The sequence below is a fragment of the Sander vitreus genome, chromosome 6 (genome assembly GCF_031162955.1).
Source record: "Sander vitreus isolate 19-12246 chromosome 6, sanVit1, whole genome shotgun sequence".
In the NCBI taxonomy this organism is placed as follows: domain Eukaryota; kingdom Metazoa; phylum Chordata; class Actinopteri; order Perciformes; family Percidae; genus Sander; species Sander vitreus.
Window position 1 is genome coordinate 28384532 of NC_135860.1, and position 18626 is coordinate 28403157.

An 18626-nucleotide genomic window follows, 5' to 3' on the forward strand; every position below is an offset into this window, starting at 1 on the left:
TCTACGTGATACGCAGGTGTACGCCATATACCAACTAAAAACTAACAAACGCTGCAGAACATGCAGCTATATATACATATATACATTTATAACAGTAGGCCTACATATTAACTCTTCACTTTGCTCAAATTGGAGGAAGTGTAATGAACGGTATTAGCTGATTCTTTGTATGGACATTCACTTCGGTACATCGGTCAGAATGCATTTGAGAGGACCCCAGTATCAGTTTACTGCACTGTATTGCTTTATGTTGAAGGCACAGCAATACACAGGGCACTAAATCTGTCAACCTGTGGTTCAGCAAACAGGATACAATTATACATAGCCTATTCATAACTGAACTAAATTACTCAGTTTACCTTAATATCACACTAAAGTAGGCCTACTCGAAAAGCCTTAATATCAATTCCATTTTTTGTGTAGTGGGCATACTATATGTAGTAGTATGCCCACATTCATATGCATAATTTACAGGGGGGATGTAAATGTAAATAATCAAAACTGGCCAGTGCAACCTACCCCAAAAACCTATTTTCATTTTATTTTCATAAATAAAGACATTTGTACCATAACTTGATGCAGAAAAGGCACAAATTGTTGCAGAAAATTGTACCAGAACGCAGAAAATGAAGTGTTTGACATTCAAAATTCTCACAAACCCTTTTCTGATTCTGATTCTAAATCAAACACGGATCACAGCAGAGCCCGGGCTTATCTGGTATCTTTTATTAAAGTCTGAAACAGCCCCTCTGGTTTTCCCATATGAAAGGCGGAACACCCCGCTGCTGAGGCTGCTGCTCGGGGAACACCTCGGCCTGTACCCGGCCGCAGGGTCGCTCTGAGGGCAGAAGTCTCAAGCAGCGGCGTTGACAACAATCTGACTCCCCGGGAAAACAAAAAAAAATATCCCTCCTCCTGCAACACATAACGGGGCGGGGCCTACTCTCTGACGGCCAGTCTCAGGGACCAATGGAAACGCGGTGCTCCACGGGAGTTCCTCCAATCCTCGCATTCAGGGCGGGGCCTAGGGGGTCGAAACCAGATAGAGAATCCCAAAAATGACATCTCGATTGCGGTGGAGGAGCGAGGGAGCGCCTGGGACGCTGAGAGAAGAAAAGAAGTCCGAGCTAGCTCATGCGATTCATAGATCTTAACCGAAGAAAAGACGCAGCAGAAAGGCACAGCAAATTACGGTTTGTAGTTTGGATCTGCTTCAGACTTTTTAACGCCTCTTTGGAAATGGAGTTGCATTGTTGAGAAAATCTCCAGAAGGCATTTGTTGTTGCTAGTTGATGAGAGAAGTGAGAGCCCTTAAGGCTCCGTTTCCTGTTTCCCAGCAGCAGAGCTGCAGCTGGGCTGAAGAAGCCCCGCAGGGCTCACTGAGCACCGGTCCTCCTTCCCCGCTTCTAACTGCTGCCGGTCCGCTGCCAGTCCGCTGCCCCATCCCGCTGCCGCGAAACTCGGTGGAAAAGAAATGTGCGACCTGATGCCAGCCTCCCAGCCCCCGGAGAAAATAGGCAAAATGAAAAAGTTGAGGAGAACTTTGTCCGAGAGTTTCAGGAGTATTGGTGAGTAACGTTTATTTATTTATTTATTTTTATTTTCCAGCCCATTTTGCAGCTCTTTGTCCAGAATGTGAGTGTGAATGTCTCTTCCTTCACCGCGGTGATGCCTGCTCACAGTTTGGGGTTAGCGGCCATGGAAAACCTGCATCAACTTGGCCTGTCCACATTTCCCTCAGCACAATTCCTTTTTGGGTACTGCCAGATTTCTAAGACACGGATCCATAGTAAATACTGTCAGGTTTATAAAGAGTTCTGAGGACAACGTCTGAGGAAACATAGATGGAATGTGTCCCTGGAAATCTGCTGTTGAATTTGAGGTTGATTGCTCAATTCTGATCCTCAGGTTACATAATTTTCCATAAAATCATCAGTTTGTTTCTCATGTAGCCTGTGTTATGTGCTTGACCTCAGACCTTCTTTGAATGTTAATTGTTAAATTAAACTTGGATGCCATTTTTCTGTCAGTATATGCAAGAACAAAATGTGAACCATGTAGATTCAACTTACAGTAAAGGAGGTGGAACCACGATGACCATAACCTTCATATAACCTAATATTTATATATTTAACTTTTTTTTTTTTTCACAAAAGGTGCCCTGACTTTATTAAGTAAGCGTTCCCATTTCTGTTGCCGTTAAACAGAAAACGCACGTGAGCCTGATTCCAGCTGTTTAAATCCAAAACTAATGATTTTCTTCATTATCGATTAATCTGCCGGTTGTCTTAACCAAACGGTGAATCCTTTGGTCTCTAAAATGTCAGACAGTAGTGAAAAATGGCATACCATTTCTGTTCTTCTTCGAAGAAGATGAAACCAGTAATATTCATTAAACATTTCAGAAAAATGAAACAACACTAATGATACAGATTTTGTTGCCATTTGACAGAAATTCCCATTCATAGTGGAATCCATCAATCATTTCTCAATTAAACAGTCAACTGTTTCACTGAAATGATCCGATCAGCTGCCTGCGAATCGCTCGGAGCCCGTCCGACAGATATTCAGTAAATTCACAGTGAAAGGCTGCAACTATACTGTACTTATTGTTGCAGATTCATCTGACCAGTATTTTTGTGTTTTTAAAATATCAGAAAACAGTAAAAAGTCCCATGGTCCAGCTTGGTGTACGTATTCAGGTGGTTTGGTTTATCTGACCAAAAGTCCAAAACTAAACACATTTAGATTTGCTTGTGTCGGAGAAATTCTTCTAGTTCTGTCAGAAGTGACAGAGTCGATGTGATGAATCAAATCCCTTTACTTGATACGGCATGGAAAAAAGACCCAAACATGGTGTTCTCTCCAGACTTTCCGAATGCCTTTTACAGGTAGGGCTGCTCGATTATGGAAAAGATTATAATCCCGATTATTTTGGTCAATACTGAAATCACAATTCTTTAGCACGATTACTCATTATCTTTTGGAAAAGATGGTGCAATTCTTTTTTTAAGGATTATTTTTTGGGGCATTTTAGACCTTTAATTCCACCAATGACTTTGATTTACTTAAGTACTGTACTTTACTGTACAAGTGTTGAGGTACTTGTACTTGAGTCTTTTTTTTCATGCCACTTTCTACTTCTACTCTGCTACATTTCAGAGAGAAATATTAACTCCACTACATTCATCTGTTACAGCTTTAGTTACTAGTTACTTTACACATTAAGATTTCTGCACACAAAACACATGTAGTTTATAAAATCTCATATTTTATTATAAAATGAAACTAGCCAACAATATAACATTAGACCATTAAACACACAACTGTTTGGATCGTTTTCCAGTTTCTAAAATGGGAGGAGAGTTCTTTACTTTTAATACTTTAACTACATTTTCCTGATGATACTTACAGACTTTTATCTGTAGAATTTTCAATGCAGGACTTTGACTTGTAACAGCATATTTTTACAGTGTGGTATTAGTACTTTTACTTAAGTAAAGGCTATGAATACATCTTCCACCACTGGGGATGTACAACAGTCTGCAGCTGAAGACACAGAGGAGACTAGCTGCACTTTGAGACACCCTGGACACTGCCGCTGTCAGAGTTGTCCGAGAAACACAGTTGTCGGTGCGTTCAACTGCAACTCGTAAGCTCATGGTGCATTCAAGTGAAACTCAAGCTGTTGTTGTGAAGTTCCCTTCTGCCATTAATTGGTTCTTCGTTTTGTCGTTTAGCAGCAACTTACTGGTGAAATAAGTTATTGTCATGACATATTAAATAAATCATTTAAATTTGACTGACTGGCCTAAGAAATAAACAAGCCGTTCTTTAATGTCGCCCGACTGTTCGGTTTAGGCACAGGCACCGTATCATTTTAGCACCGGTATCGGAAAAAACCCAAACGATACCCAACCCTATCAATAAATCATTCTGCCTCTGATACATAGTAATGCTGTGAAAAATATGGGTTAGGATATTGTGAGAGTTAAATCCCTGCATCATCATTGTCAACATCCTCATCTCTTTTCACTCCCCGTTGTTAGATATAGCTCTTATCCGATAATGAATGCTATGCTGCTAAAGTAACCTCGTATGGGACTCTGAAAAAAAAAAAAAATCATCACGCACACACGTCACATCACTAGTGCAGCCATCAAATCTCTTTCTTTCTCGCTCTTGCCATTTTTTTTTCTATCTCACACACACACACACACACACACACACACAGCTTGAGTTCAGTGGCCTTTAAAGCAGTGTGTGGACAGAATGCATAGCTGGATGCAGCTTATAAGAAAAGATGAGACATGGACAGAATTGAGTTTGGGTCGATGTTGCGGGAGAAGAAAGATTGGCATTGACTTTTTCGCTGTGCTGACGCTCATCTCCTATTGGCCATCTTTCCTCCCATCTAAATCAACACATCTTGACTATTGATCAGGCTCTTGCCCTCTACTCTATGGATGCTTTAACAAAGCACATTCAAGAGCCAGCTTTATTGTTTAATGTCCTTGTAACAGTGTTGAGCCAACCGGTCCCAGAGGGCAGGGCTGCATCACGCGTCAAATTATGGCACTGTGCAACATGATGCACTGTGGATGCTTTGATTTTAAAAGCTTCAAATGTGGTTAGTGGACGGATGCAGGGTTTCTCAAGCTGTGCTGAGCCCAGGTTTGATCCTTATGAGAGCTGTCAGTTTGGCATGTGAATGTGAGGGTGGCATGTTGTGTTTTCAAGATCATCAAGAATGCTCCAGATGGATTATATGAAAAAGATGGAACATCTCAAAACCCCTTTTTAATACATTTTAATGAAAAGTATATTAAATTTCAAATGTCCTGCGGGGCACTGACTCTAGGACTACATCACTGGATTAAAGGGTAGGTTCTACCCTGATTGGGTAGCTTAGCAAAATCACTTATTAATTTCCCAAATTTATGTAATTTCATAGTACTAGTGCAGTGTCCGTCAGTGACGGTTCTAGAGGGGGCCAAGGGTGGCCAGTGTCCCCTTATTATTAAGCCTCGACCCCCCGGCCTTAACTGTGGAAAATAATGTCATACATTTTAAACCCACCTTTATCCCCAAAGAAGGAATATTATCCATGTGCAGTGATAAATAAAATGTAGGTTAACACTGAATGGGTATTCTTGTGTTTATTGTTATATGTGTATCTTTAGTCTTTTGTAGAACCAAACCTATGGAAAGTTTGTGGTATGTAACACTTATGCTTAATATATTTGGTACCCCTAAAATGGCACGTGGACCCAGCCTGGTCCCTCCTTTTGAAATGGTCTAGAACCGCCACTGGTGTCCCTTCAAAATGCGCCTGTTTGGAACTGCCGATTGCTTGGCCTCCTGTATCGCTGCTTTTAGCTTTCTCCAGAACCGTTTCTGCCCTCAAAGCACTTAATATGCGACCCGCAACTACCGCTGACTTACTGTGTAACAAAATATCACAATTATAATATGATGCATTATTATTCATGAAACTATCCAGCATTATATTAGAGTTAAAAGCTCCGCCTTAAACAGACGTTGAGTAAACGTAAGTACAATGAGCTGATAATGCCTCTCCTTTTACCTCAAGTAAACATTTGAATGCAGCTGCTGTAATTACAGACGTGAACTAATCACAGACCTTTGACTCCGCAAAGATATGCGTTAAAGAGTGTCCTGAGACACGGACAGAAAGGGACTGAGCTGGCTGGGTGTGTCTGTGGGTCATAATGGCTATTATCGTTAACCAACTTAACGCTGCGGTGGAGATTCAAACAGCATTAGTCGCTTGACATAACCACATAAAGTAACGCTGACGCGTGGATTTAATAAGCGGAGCTATTTTTCCGGCGGTAACCTCCCTGGTGTTATAAGTTAAGTTAGTCTTGCACTGCCAGACCTTCCTCCACAGCGCTGCGGAGGAAGGTCTGGTTAGTCCACACAACATCACCATTTGGTGGAACATGTGTACGTTCAAAGGTTGTTTTAGTCGTGCAACAGAAAACTCAGATTGGACAGATAGTCTAGCTAGCTGTCTGGATTTACCCTGCAGAGATCTGAGGAGCAGTTAACCATAGTCCTCAGAAATCCACCAGAGTTTAGAACGCCAACACAAAGAAACAGGAAGGCGAACGGACATCTGGCGAAAATTCCGGCGGCAACGGAGCAATCCCGGGAGTGGAACGTTGTTGATATACACTATAAGTTTGCAAAGTCACGCAGTTTGAGACGCAATAACAGAGTGACGATGTTGCTGTAGGACATCCGCTCGTGCTTGTTGAGGGAAGTGAAGAAGAGTTTAGTTGTAAAGTTAGTAGGCTGTATCCAGTGGTTAGAAACACACAGTTAAATACACTTAGCGGAGGTATTCATTTCCAAATAGGCGTATTAATTGCCGGTAGCCCGCTGCGGACGACATGCTTGACTGAGAGCCGGGGAAACCTGAAGCCCCGCCCTTACAGCTGCACACAGGGGCCGTTTTAGTTTTTATTTATTTATTTATTTATTTTTTTTCAACATTTATTGTGTGATTGCTTAGTTTTGTCACACGTTTACAAATTGCATCAAATTCAACACTGCATGTCATTTGGTATCCAGCAATACACCCGCCAAGACTGAAGTAGATCGGATGACTTGTTCTCCAGATATTCAACATGCGCGCACACACACACACACACACACACACACACACACGCACTCTTTCTCGCTCACATTATAGGAAGACATTTTTCTTTACTTTGAATGACGCAAAAACAATCGCATTCAAAAATGACTTCCTCTCCTCCACTGAAAATACCTAATTATTGCTTTCCTGCAGTTGTGACCCAAAGGTCAGTCCGATCCCTGCACCTGCAGGATAAATCTGGCCAGTGAAGTGAATTAACTGAGCATTACTGCCGTTGAGGTGCCCTTGGGCCAGGCAACCTGAGGAGCTGCAGAGTCAGCCCGTTCTCTCTCCCAACTGGTAAAATCCTGACGCTTGGTCAGTGTCTCTCAGCATCAGATACTGACGCAAGAATCCCCCTCTAGTGTCTGAATGGAACGCACCGGGCAGAGCAGCAGCTTTTAGTGTTTTTTTTGGTGCATTTCCATACCTGTTTCTGTTATTGACATTCTATCTTGCACTCTCACTGTTTTATGAAGTGCTGCTTGCTCCAATTTTTGTATGTCATGGTGGGAGGAGAGGGGGGCGTTCATGGGTTTTCTGATTCATAATCAATATCCTGTAAATCTTTTAATCTGGAAAGCACTGTCTGCTTAATACCTGAAAAGTGCTTTATTATTATTATTATTATTATTAAGAGTGACAACGGTAGAGCGTAGTATGAAAGATTGGATGGGTCAAACAACACAGGACTTTCCCCCAGGAGACCAGGGTTCGTGTCCCGTTCTTGTCCCACGTGTCACTGAAACGTACATTTTGTAACCCCACCCACCATCTCAAGAAGACTCAAAAAGTGACACCAATAGTCCCGACCAAGCGCGTCTAAATATTAGGGATGGGGGGGGAAAAAATCGATACAGCATAGTATCGCGATATATTCTGTGGCAATACTGTATTGACACACGGGCGCCATGTATCGGTCTTTTTATAATACTAGTACAGTTGACACACGGATATCATGTATCGGCCTTTTTATAATACTAGTACAGTGCCCGTTGAAAATAGAAGTGAATGTAGGCTACAGCTCACAGCAACTTAACACTATTTAGTTTCTGGCTAGTTTCTGTAAAGCGTTCTGCATGTGGCGTCTGCGTTTGACGTGCAGGTTACCTTCCCCCAAACACGGACATATGTACGTACGTACGTACGTACATACATACATACAGATAAGTCTTGCTTTATTAGATAGATCAATTGCACATGAGAATTTAATGTTTTGGTATCAACATATTAAAATCAATTTCATCAAATGGAAATGTATCTTTTTAGATAAAACAAATGTTGACAAAGTTTTCTTTTGGGGATGTCATTTGAAGTTGGAAAATAGTAATCAATTGCGAAATAAATCGCAGAATATCCCAATATGTTTAAAATGGCAATAATATATCGTGATAATGTCGTATCGTGATAATATCGTATCGTGATAATATCGTATCGTGAGACCTCTGGTGATTCCCACCCTTACCAAATATGGAGCTAAAGGAGACTTTTAGCAACAATAACAAACGCCAAAGGCACCTGACCAGGCGTCACTTTTTGACACAATGCGAGTGTTAGGGTTACGGTTAGCCATCAGATCGAATGGATAATGTGTGGATGTGTCCGCACACAGCCGCCCTTCGCAGTTTGCACTCGGATAGTTCCATGTCTGATGTTAATTTACCAATGGTAACACCTTTTCCTGTATGACAGGTTTGGCTTTTTAATGTTTTCCTCACAACTTTGATCAAAAGGCATTTTTTTCCCAAGTGAGAGATGCAGTATGAAAGGCTGTAGAAGCAGTAATGAGGCGTTATGGGTTTTAAGGCAGAAGTGGCATTTTTTTTTTTTTTTAGCTTTTTTTCTGCAGTGAGTTTGGGGAAAACAGTCTTCTTTTCTCTCTGCAATATTTCTCCTTCTCATTATTTCCTTCAGAACGTGAGTCTATTATTTTCTGCATGCACTCTGAAAATAAGTATATTGCACGGCTTATGAGAGGGAATGCTCTGACAGCATCTCAGCAGCATCACAATCTAAATGTTTTGACATTGTTCACTTAGTGTCCCTGAGACTATCCCTCAGCACAAATAAGATGAAGATTAATTTTTTTTTTTTTTTTTTTTTTTTCTGGATAGTTTTCAAAACATCTTTTTATTCATATAACATGCAAAAAGTCACATAAGTGTTTTAGCACGTGCTTTCTGCACGGGTTGGTTTTAACATGAGAAATGTGAAATCTCTTAATCCCCATTAAGATACAGTTTGATCATCTCTTTGCATGAGAAAAACTGTCATATGTAATATCTAGGGCTGAACGATTATATTTCTATCAAAAAATGCTTATTTTCTTTTTGTTTTTTTGCCAAGAGTTAGATGAGAAGAAAGGTACCACTCTCATATCTGTCCTGTAAGTATGAAGCCAGGGCTGATGCCAAATAATTTTAACTGCACATAACCCCCGTCCTACCACAACATGCAGTTTTTACATTTCATGTTGAATACAAATTAAACAAGTGGAACACAATGTGTTAATTTAGAGGTGTTGGTGGGTTTAGTTTCCTTCCTGCTTCCAGTCTTTATGCTAAGCTAAGCTAATTGCCTTCTCGCTCTAGTTTCACAATTAACGGACAGATATAAGATTGGTATCGCTAGCTGTAATGACAGCTGTCGCCGGCAGATTTCTGCAGCAGTAGAAACTCTTGGCTGTCTGGTTTATATTTTCTCTGTGTGCCGGTGTCTGTTTTTACGGTTTAAAAACACCTAAAATGATTTAGGCGATGCCTGGTAGTTTTCGACAGTTGATACCATACAGCTGGTCGGACACAGCTGATGGAATCCACTGTTTAACTTCACATAGGCTATTACTATTATTAGCGTATTAACGGGCGGCTGTGGCTCAGGTGGTAGAGTGGGCACCTACCTGTTGGAAGGTTGGCGGTTCAATCCCTGGCCCTGCAGTCCCATGTCGAAGTGTCCTTGGGCAAAGACTGTTGGTGCTTCTCATGTCGCTTAAATTGCCTCCTCGAGTGCTCCACCTGCCTCCCTTCCTCGCGTCTTAGTCCCTCCCACCGAGGAGGCCCGGGAGAAGGCTGCTCTCTGTAACCTCGCCTATAGCTCCTCACTGATCCCTTCTCGGTGATCCCTCCTCAATGCTCTCTCCTCGATGCTCCCTCCTCGGGGCAGAAATAAGAGCTTTGAGAGCCTTCACCGTGGAGGGACAGAACAACTTCCGGTTCAGCCGAGGAGTCCAGGAGCTATCAAATAAGGGCCATGAGATGCAGCCCACGTAAAAGCGTTTTGAGTATGTCGTTAAGACTAGAAAAGCCCTATATAAATACAGCGCCAGCCTGAGAAGCTAATGTTTGCTTAAGCGGTTACAGTGCCATCTGTATGCCGCCAACATGGGCGGACATGACTTGTAGGCGTTTGTACTCGTTGTAGCCGATTTCAATAAATGGAATGACAATTTCTAATATAATTTGACTGTGATGAATAATTGTAATGTTAGTTAAATCATAGAACCTAGCTTAGTTTATAGGGCTGGACGGTATGCTTTTGTCCAGATTCGATTCTCTCCCGATACATGGGTGCTGATTGGATTTGTGTTGTGATTTTCATTTATCATGATTCTAGAAGTATTGAGCATTGGGAAATTCTTTTCCTTCTTTAACAGAAACAAAAGTTGAATAAAACACTTCTAGAGACAATATATCATGAGACATTTCCAAAAACGGAGTTTTCTAAGAAGAATGAACATCACATGCCAGTCTGACATTTATTTACTTCGTTAAAAAGAACATAACATGGATTTTCTGCATTTACTTCTTCCAGTCTTTTTTGCTGGAAACAGATATGATGATGTTGGCCGTACCGTATGAACAGTCAGAGTCCTTGGCAGCGGCCCGGATTTGAATCCGACCTGCAGCCTTTTGCTGCGTGTCATCCCCTCACTCTCTCTCCCCCCTTTCCTTTTTATCTTTTTGGTGTTTTGAATTTCAAACATTTATCTTGACAGTGTTAAATGTGTTACTTGTCCGCAGGCACTAAATCTTACATGTCAGCCAGTGCAGAAGCTTTATTGTCTATCTGCAGTCTAATTCATTGTATTGAGTGTGGGTTTGCGGCTGTGATTATGCTGTCTGGGAAGTCTTTGGGGAATGTGTCTGTGTGTACTCCCCCTCTGAGGAGAAGGAAGCAGCAGTTAACCGGCTCAGTGGCTGGGCCGACAACGCTTCCAAACACTCCCTCTGATAGGCATGGACCACTTACCGGTAAGGTATAGGGTTTCCCCCAATGTATTCCAAGCCTGGTGGCCCACTGGGCCTAAGTTTCCCCCACCAAGCCTAAGCCACTGAAAATTAGACATAGTCATATTTCCAAATTTCCAGTTAGCTTTTAGCACTGACTTAATGTACGGCCCTATTTAATCTGTTTTATAGCTTTTTTAAATTGAGGGCTGTAACGATATGCCATATGAAACCGAAATCGCGACACTCTGACCCACAAACCTGTGTCGCGGAGTGAGAAGGCAGAATCGCGACACACCCCTTCCAACTCCCAGAGTTATCTTTCCCGTCCAGATCCAATGCTACCACATCTTTAAATTACAATTAGTATTAGTCGTTTTGGTGCCATATCCCCTTTTATCGGGTAAATGTTGTTAGCTGTAGATGTAACTGTAAAGACGGCTAAACGCGAGGGAGGGGGGGGGGGGGATTTGGCAGGGAGGAGACCCAGTAACGCTAACGGAGGTGTAACGTTACGAATGGCCGCTGTTCTGACTCGGGTGCCTGGGTCTGTTTCCTGACGGTTCAGTAAACTGCCGTTAGCGTCCTTAGCAGGCTTGTGCGAAATTCAGAATTTCAGAATTGGCCTCCATTCAATTCATGAACTTGAATTTTAATTGACTCCGCCCCACAGGAAGTTGAATTTGAATGACAGGAAGTGGAATTAAATTCATGGCAGTTCAAATAAATTCCACACAGTCACACAGCAGAATGTGTTGTATGAACACATACATTCAGTGTTAGGAAGGTTACTTTGGAAATGTAACTTATTGTTATAAATTACCCATTATAAATGTGGTTTGGATTACGTTATTTGGATTACTTTATCAATGCAAATCAATTTCCTTTTAATTTGATTAGTAACTAATTGAATTACACATTTTACCTCAGTAATACAACTAAATACAATTACATTCAGTTTTTAATTTAATAACATAATTTCATTACACGTAACTAGTCACTCCTCAACCCTGCATACATTTTGTTCCAAAATATCGATCACTCTTTAAGAGAACAAATATTTCTATTAATTCCACAATTGACATGAATTGTTTTCTTGATTTACAATAAGTAATAAGTAAAAGTGTGCTTGCATGCTTTTAAACACATATGATATCCAGTGTTGGGGGGTTACTCCTTATGAGGTAATGCCATAATATAATCACATTTGGCTGTAACTGAGGTGTTTGTGTTGGAATTGGTTCTTCAAAATGAACTAGTACAGATGACCTTTTAGGCCTGCTATTATTTTCCATGTCGCTGTTATTACAGCTGTCAAATCTATAAATGTTTGTAATCTGAAGTTGTAAGGGACTTCTGAAACTTAAAAAGTCCAGTGTTGACCATCAAAGTGTGTAGAAAAGAAGCTTTCAAACAAATGTCCACCTCAAATTGTTTGGCAACCATTTTAAATACTTGGTTAAAGTAAAGCATTCTGGGGGAAAACATTTCCTGTTAATGTAATCTGTACAAGTAGTTCAAACTAATATCATTTATAGAATATGTAATGCAATCATATCTGACATATATTGTAAAGCTTCATTGTTAAACACTTCACTGAAATTATGTATATGAATTTCTTTGAATTTTTTTGGAATTGCAATTCTGCTTCCATTAATTACATTTTTTTTTTTGTAATTCTAGATCCTGTTTTTGACATCAATTCAAATTCAAGAATTGAATTGGAATTTAGGAGTCCTTCTCAATTCATTTCTGAATTGTGCACAAGCCTGGCCCTTAGCACCGGAGTGCTGACCGGGTTTGGATTGCTGGCTGGCTGCCAGCTGGCTGGGGGCTGACTGTGGATGTGTCCCTGGGGCTGTTGTCAGCTCTCATCCCGACTGAAGCCTTGCAGCGCCGGGAGAGTGAGGCAGACAGACCTGTGCTAGCTGGCTTTAGCATTAGCTACTTTTCAGAGATATATTTATATATATATATATATATAGTATATACATTTATATATGTATCTATCTATATTTATATATATATATATATATATATATACTGACATCTATGCTTGTCAACCAGCACCTTTTTATAGTAGGAACCAAAGCACTTTTCCTCTTCAGTACCCCTACAGGTTGGAAGCGGAATTGTCCATTACCATTATACTTATGTCTCATTTTTGGAAACATTTTAAGGTACAAAAGAATCTTTGGTGTTGGATTGATCGTCATTGAAATCAATCAATATCAATAAATAAGGTCTATGTTGTATTACTGTGTTGCAAAGTGGCATGTAATCATGACAAAACAAAACAAGTTGTATTACGTTTACTGAGTATAACTCTCCTCTCAGAAAAGAAAAAAAAAAATCGAGGTTCGTATCAAATCGTGATACGAACCGAATTGTGGGTTTGGTGTATCATTACAGCCCTAGGAAAAACTGAGGTATACGCTGCGGCTGTGGGTTTGGTTCCGACCTGCGGCCCTTTTGATGCATGTCATTCCTCCTCTCTCTCGCCCCACCAAACCTGCGGCCGCTGCGTCGAGGACTAAGCCTCTGTATATGGGCGCACGCTCTACCAGGTGCGATACCCAGGCATACATTGTGTTCAATGGAACAAAGTTGTGTTTTTTTTTTTTTTACCCAGACATTTTAAAGCTGAAATTGCAATACTGCAAACTGTGAAAATGTTTTCTGAAGGTTATCATACCGTCAGAATCTCTGCGTAACTCTGACATAAAAAGAAGCCATTTCTACACGAAGCCCCCAGAGCACTGTCCTTTCGCCATCTGTACTGCCTTTCTCATTACTGTAGACCACATAAACATCGTGAGGAGTTAATAACTGAAGAATCAACGTTTGCCTATTAACAATGCTCTCCACAAGCTTCCTGAGCTATGAGAGTGATTGGGCAATGAAAGCTGCAGAAACAGTTGATTATACCCTCCGCCTCATGAATCTGAAGGATATTGATGTCAAGTGCAACGCTGCAACTAATGCGAGGAACACAGTGGATTGCCATTGTGGATGTAGACAGAACAAATAACTGAAAAGCTTTTATATACTTTTACTTTTGGAAGGGTTGTGGTATCACAGGACAATAGTTTTATTTGTATTTGTATTTTTTAGAAATTTAGATTTTTAGTCTCTCCCGCCTGCAATAAAACATTGCATGTATCATTTTTATATATTAATGACATTTGAAAGTTATTCTCTGACTGATTTTAAGAAAGGAAAAATTGTGATGCCATGTTATGGGACATAATAACACATTTACACAAATCTACAAAGAAAAAACCCCAAACGGACTCAACCCTCTGAACTCGGCAATCAAATAGTTCGCCAGTGCCTACATTGGTATTTGTGCTTATTATGATGTCTTGATTGATTTCTTGGCATATCTTCAAATGCTTCATATCCCTAAAATCAGTACAACCTAAGCTAAAGGGTTATGTAAGTCAATAAAATGAAATTGTGTCCTGAATTAAAAAAATAGAATGCAAAACATGTGTTTTCATCAGATTCTACAAAGTAAACGCAACATATTGAGCCAAAAGATTTCTAAATGTAGAAACATGACCAACATATTTGAACTTTGTACATTCATTTTGTATAAACAGTTCCAGTAGAAATGGATATATTGCTAAAAACGGAGGAGCGCGCTCGGAGAGCGCAGACCTCCGCCAAGACATTCCCTATCTCACAGTGTAAACTGCAAACTTATTTTTCCAATGATTCACCACATGAATGCAGCACAAACGCCCAATGTTAACGAAAGTAAAAAATGAACTTGTGCATCTGTAACCCATAGCCATAAAGGTTAACATTGCAGCGTGGGTAGAATCTGTTAGTAATGTTTCCATCCCTGCTAGTGTTGCTCTCTGCCCCACTGATGATGAAACTCCAAGTGAGCCGTCACCCCGACTATCCAAACCTAGACTCGCTTTAATGAGTGCAGAATGATTTCCTGTGACACGGCTCTGTGCTCTGCTGCATCTCTACCTTTTTTTTTTTTTTTTTTATATTGTGTTCATTCTTCAGAAGATGTCAATACCGGCAGTGTCTGATTCTCTCTTCCTTTCTTCTTTTTGCAGCTTTCAAGAAAGAGGACAGCGGCTTTGATGAGGTAAGAGGAAAAACAAGTGAATTTTAGGAAGCTGGTGGCATCACTGGCCCAATTTCAGGGCTACTTGCACAGTGTTGGACGCTGTATTTTTCACTCAAATTATTCACCAAGGTCTTGCTGGCCAGATGTTGTCAGGACTGCATTGCAGTTGATTTTTTTTTTTTTGGATGCTGCTGTAGCTCCGTGCATATGGTGTGTAATATATTCATGTGTCGAGCATCGTGGTTTTCCATCTCATCTCAGAGGCGTCCCTCAGGGTCAGTCCCCATCACAGGGCTTCTCTGGCCCGCCAAATGAGACTCCATGCAAATGCACCAACCACATTCTCTCTGTACGAGTACACCCGGAGCTCCACACTTGTTTCACAGCTATCCCCACTACCGACCTCACACATAGTGCTCACAAGGACTGTAACAATTCCACATTTTTACTGTACAATTAATTGTCTCAGAAATAATTGCGATTAACAACATAGTTGTCTCTGTCAACCAAATTCAAAAATATGTATTTATGTATTACCTTTTCAAACAAATTAAAGTTTTGAATGAATCCCGGAATACGTCACTTTTGGTTAAATATCACTGTCATGTGACCCAGATAATGTAATAACACAAGTACACAGCTTTGGAAGTAAACCATGCCTCTTTATTATCATAAACATTGTATTTTTTTCTTAAATGAACATAAAATCAACAATTACCATCAACAGTCATACTCCTTAGGACCTTAGCTAATGTTAAATTAATTGCGGTTGCGGAGATTACATGGCGCCCTGTTAGCTCACCTGGTAGAGCGTGCATCCCATGTACCAAGGCTCAGTCCTTAACGCAGCGGCCCAGGGTCGACTCTGACCTGCGGCCCTTTGCTACATGTGGTCCCCCTCTCTCTCCCACCTTTCCTGTCTACAACTGACCCATCAATTAAAGGCTAAAATGCCCCAAAAACGGCGATTAAGTGAAAAACAATCGCCATTGCCAGTGAGCGTTGCAGCCATGGAGCACAGTAAGCGGCGCTCTAAAGTCTGGCTTTATTTTACGTTGAAACAGCCCGGTAAAACTGTAAATCACCACTGAATCAAAATAACATACCCCTCTTATCTGTGAAATAATCATGTGACCCCGTTTCAACTCCACCCCTCAAAGAATCGAGTCGAGAATCGATAAGAACCGGAATCAAAGGGAAGAATCGGAATTGGAATCAGAATTGTTCAAATCAAAACGATGCCCAACCCTAGTCGCAGGAAAATAGAAAATGGATGAAATAAGACTTAGCAGCGGGAATAAAAATGGTTTTTGCTTTTTGCTTTGTAAATGGACTTTTAACTTGCATTTAGTCGTGCCACCCTGTGTTGTAGAATGACAACAGACAAACCTTGAGAAGAGAGAACATTGTAGAGAAGAGAAGCTGAGTTTGCTGCCATCCGGCAGCCTCAGCTGTAGTGTGGTGGTTGGGTGTAGATGGGGAAATGAGGAATGCTACACTGTAAGATTTTCCCATTAGGAGGACTTTGGGGAAATCTTTATTTTTGTTGGCAAAGGGACATGAGAGCTCAGATATCATGAGCGTCACGTATGTTTGGCAACAGGGCTGTTTGCCAAGCTTCCCGCGATTGTTTGGATAAGGAGATATAGCCCATGTTCTCGTTCACGAAGGGACTTTTGTGGTGAAACAACGCGAAGCAGACCATTTCGAGAAGCCAATGCCATGGGAAATAGCTTGGACCATTCGCTATAAATGGGCCTTGGTGCTAAGGAAGAATGTGAAGAATCTGGGAAGGAAAATTACTTCTTCCTGTCCAGCAGCATGATGTTTGCAACAAACTGAATGATGGCCTACAGCTACAGTATGTAAACATATGGACAGCAGTGTGATAGTGTGTGTGTGTCTGAGAGAGGCAGACATAGACTCAGAGCTTGTTTGCCACTTGTGTCTGTTGAACTGATTCATCATTCGTCATTTATCATGATGAATAGGAAACTATGTGTCTGTTTAAACCATAGAGATGTCTGGTCAGGCTGAGAGGCCTGCAGGAGAAGCAGAGTCTCAAACTGCTTTTCTTTCATAGGTTTGTTGTCTTGACATAACAAATATGCAGGGAAATCTACATCATATTTGATGAAATATAGAACCAACAAGTCGTCCAACCTAAATGACAAAAAAGGGCCATTCATCTGATCTGGTGCTCCTATCATCAGGATACCGTTGTTCATCATTACAAAAGTAGTTCATATGGGCATTTTCTGATCTGCCACTGCTATTGTCAAAGGCAGTGGTTCTCAATTTGGGGGGCGGGGCCCCCCCCCGGAGGTGTAGAGCCATTACAGGAGGGAACGCATGACCAGAGAAATGTGGAAGAGCGAATGTGACGAATCAGATTCATTATGCTTGAATGCTATTAATGCTATCAAGATTCAGGTTTGCTAGAATTATAATAACATGTACAAGATGGACACATTTGCTCCGAGAAAGAGAAGTGATTCTCACTGAGCAAACAGCCTGTCTTACTCTCAAACTCACTAACGGAAGAGATTTGTGTCTAAAACTTACATTTCTTATTTGCACATTATTTTGACATCGGCTTATGGAGATGAATTCGAAATATATGTGGAACCACTTGTGCTGGGCGACGATTTGAGTGACGCTGTCCCATGAAAGCCTATCGGCATTAATATAGACCAATAAAGCTATACGATACAGAGTGACAAATGAACAGAAGACGTGTTCAGGGAGATTTATTCCAGAAGAAAGTGCTCCTGTGTAAAAAGTTACAAATGGCTGAAAGTTTTAGGCCTCTGTCTCTCTTTGTCTCTCTCTCTTTGTCTCTCTCTCTGTCTCTAAAGGAAACCGATACTGAAACCTGACTGGCTTAATCTGAATCTGTGGTAAAAGTGCTGCACTCAACAGAAAGAGCCTGTGGTAGGCCTTGATTATTGAGGATGGTTTCTCTGCATATCTGCTTTGTGTGACACAGAAAGTTGCCCATAACATTTAACTTGGAGTGTTGTGATTGCTACTGAGGTAATGATTTTTTTCTTTGCCCTCTTTGAATCGTTCTCTTCCTCTTGTGCTTTGTCCCTTTTTCTGACTTTTTGTCGCTTCCCATTTTGTCTTTGTCACGCTCCAACTTCATTATCTTTTCTCACTCCCAACTGGAGCTGAATAATCTCATGCGTTTGGTGTCGGGATCAAAAATTGATGCAACGAATGTGTTTCTCAATTGCTGGAAGCCTTTGGAGAATCCATTAAAAGCAAAATGCTCTCATTAGTTGCAGGCAGCGTGAATCACTGTGAATTCTGTGGATTGTTTTAAAAAAAAAAAAAAAAAGAATATCAGAGCTTCCGTGTCATGATTTCTGCTGCTCTCATCTGTTTTTGTCACGGTACGAGTCTGAAGTTAAAATCATAATGGAATTCAACCGTGTTCATTTTTCATGTTTTACCATTTTGAATTGGTACAAATAATAATAAGGTATTTCACCACCATACAGTATATTCCTATATTTATTCCATATATTTTTTTTTTATGATATCCACAAAGAAACCCAAAAGTATCCTGGATAATTTAGAGGACAACTGTCATTTATTACAACTTTGTTTTCATTTTAGTAGCTTTTGCCATTAG

At 40.8% G+C, this 18626-nt stretch overlaps 1 protein-coding gene across 1 annotated transcript in view; it reads left to right on the top strand.

Moving 5' to 3' along the window:
* The first annotated feature begins 1052 nt into the window (after positions 1-1052).
* cdk14 (cyclin dependent kinase 14) overlaps positions 1053-18626 on the top strand; it is a 247150-nt gene continuing 229576 nt past the window's right edge. Inside the window, exons 1-2 of the mRNA XM_078253608.1 lie at positions 1053-1568; positions 14973-15004. Of these exons, the coding sequence (XP_078109734.1) occupies positions 1475-1568; positions 14973-15004 (126 nt within the window). The 5' untranslated portion in view covers positions 1053-1474. The remainder of the gene's footprint in view (positions 1569-14972; positions 15005-18626) is intronic.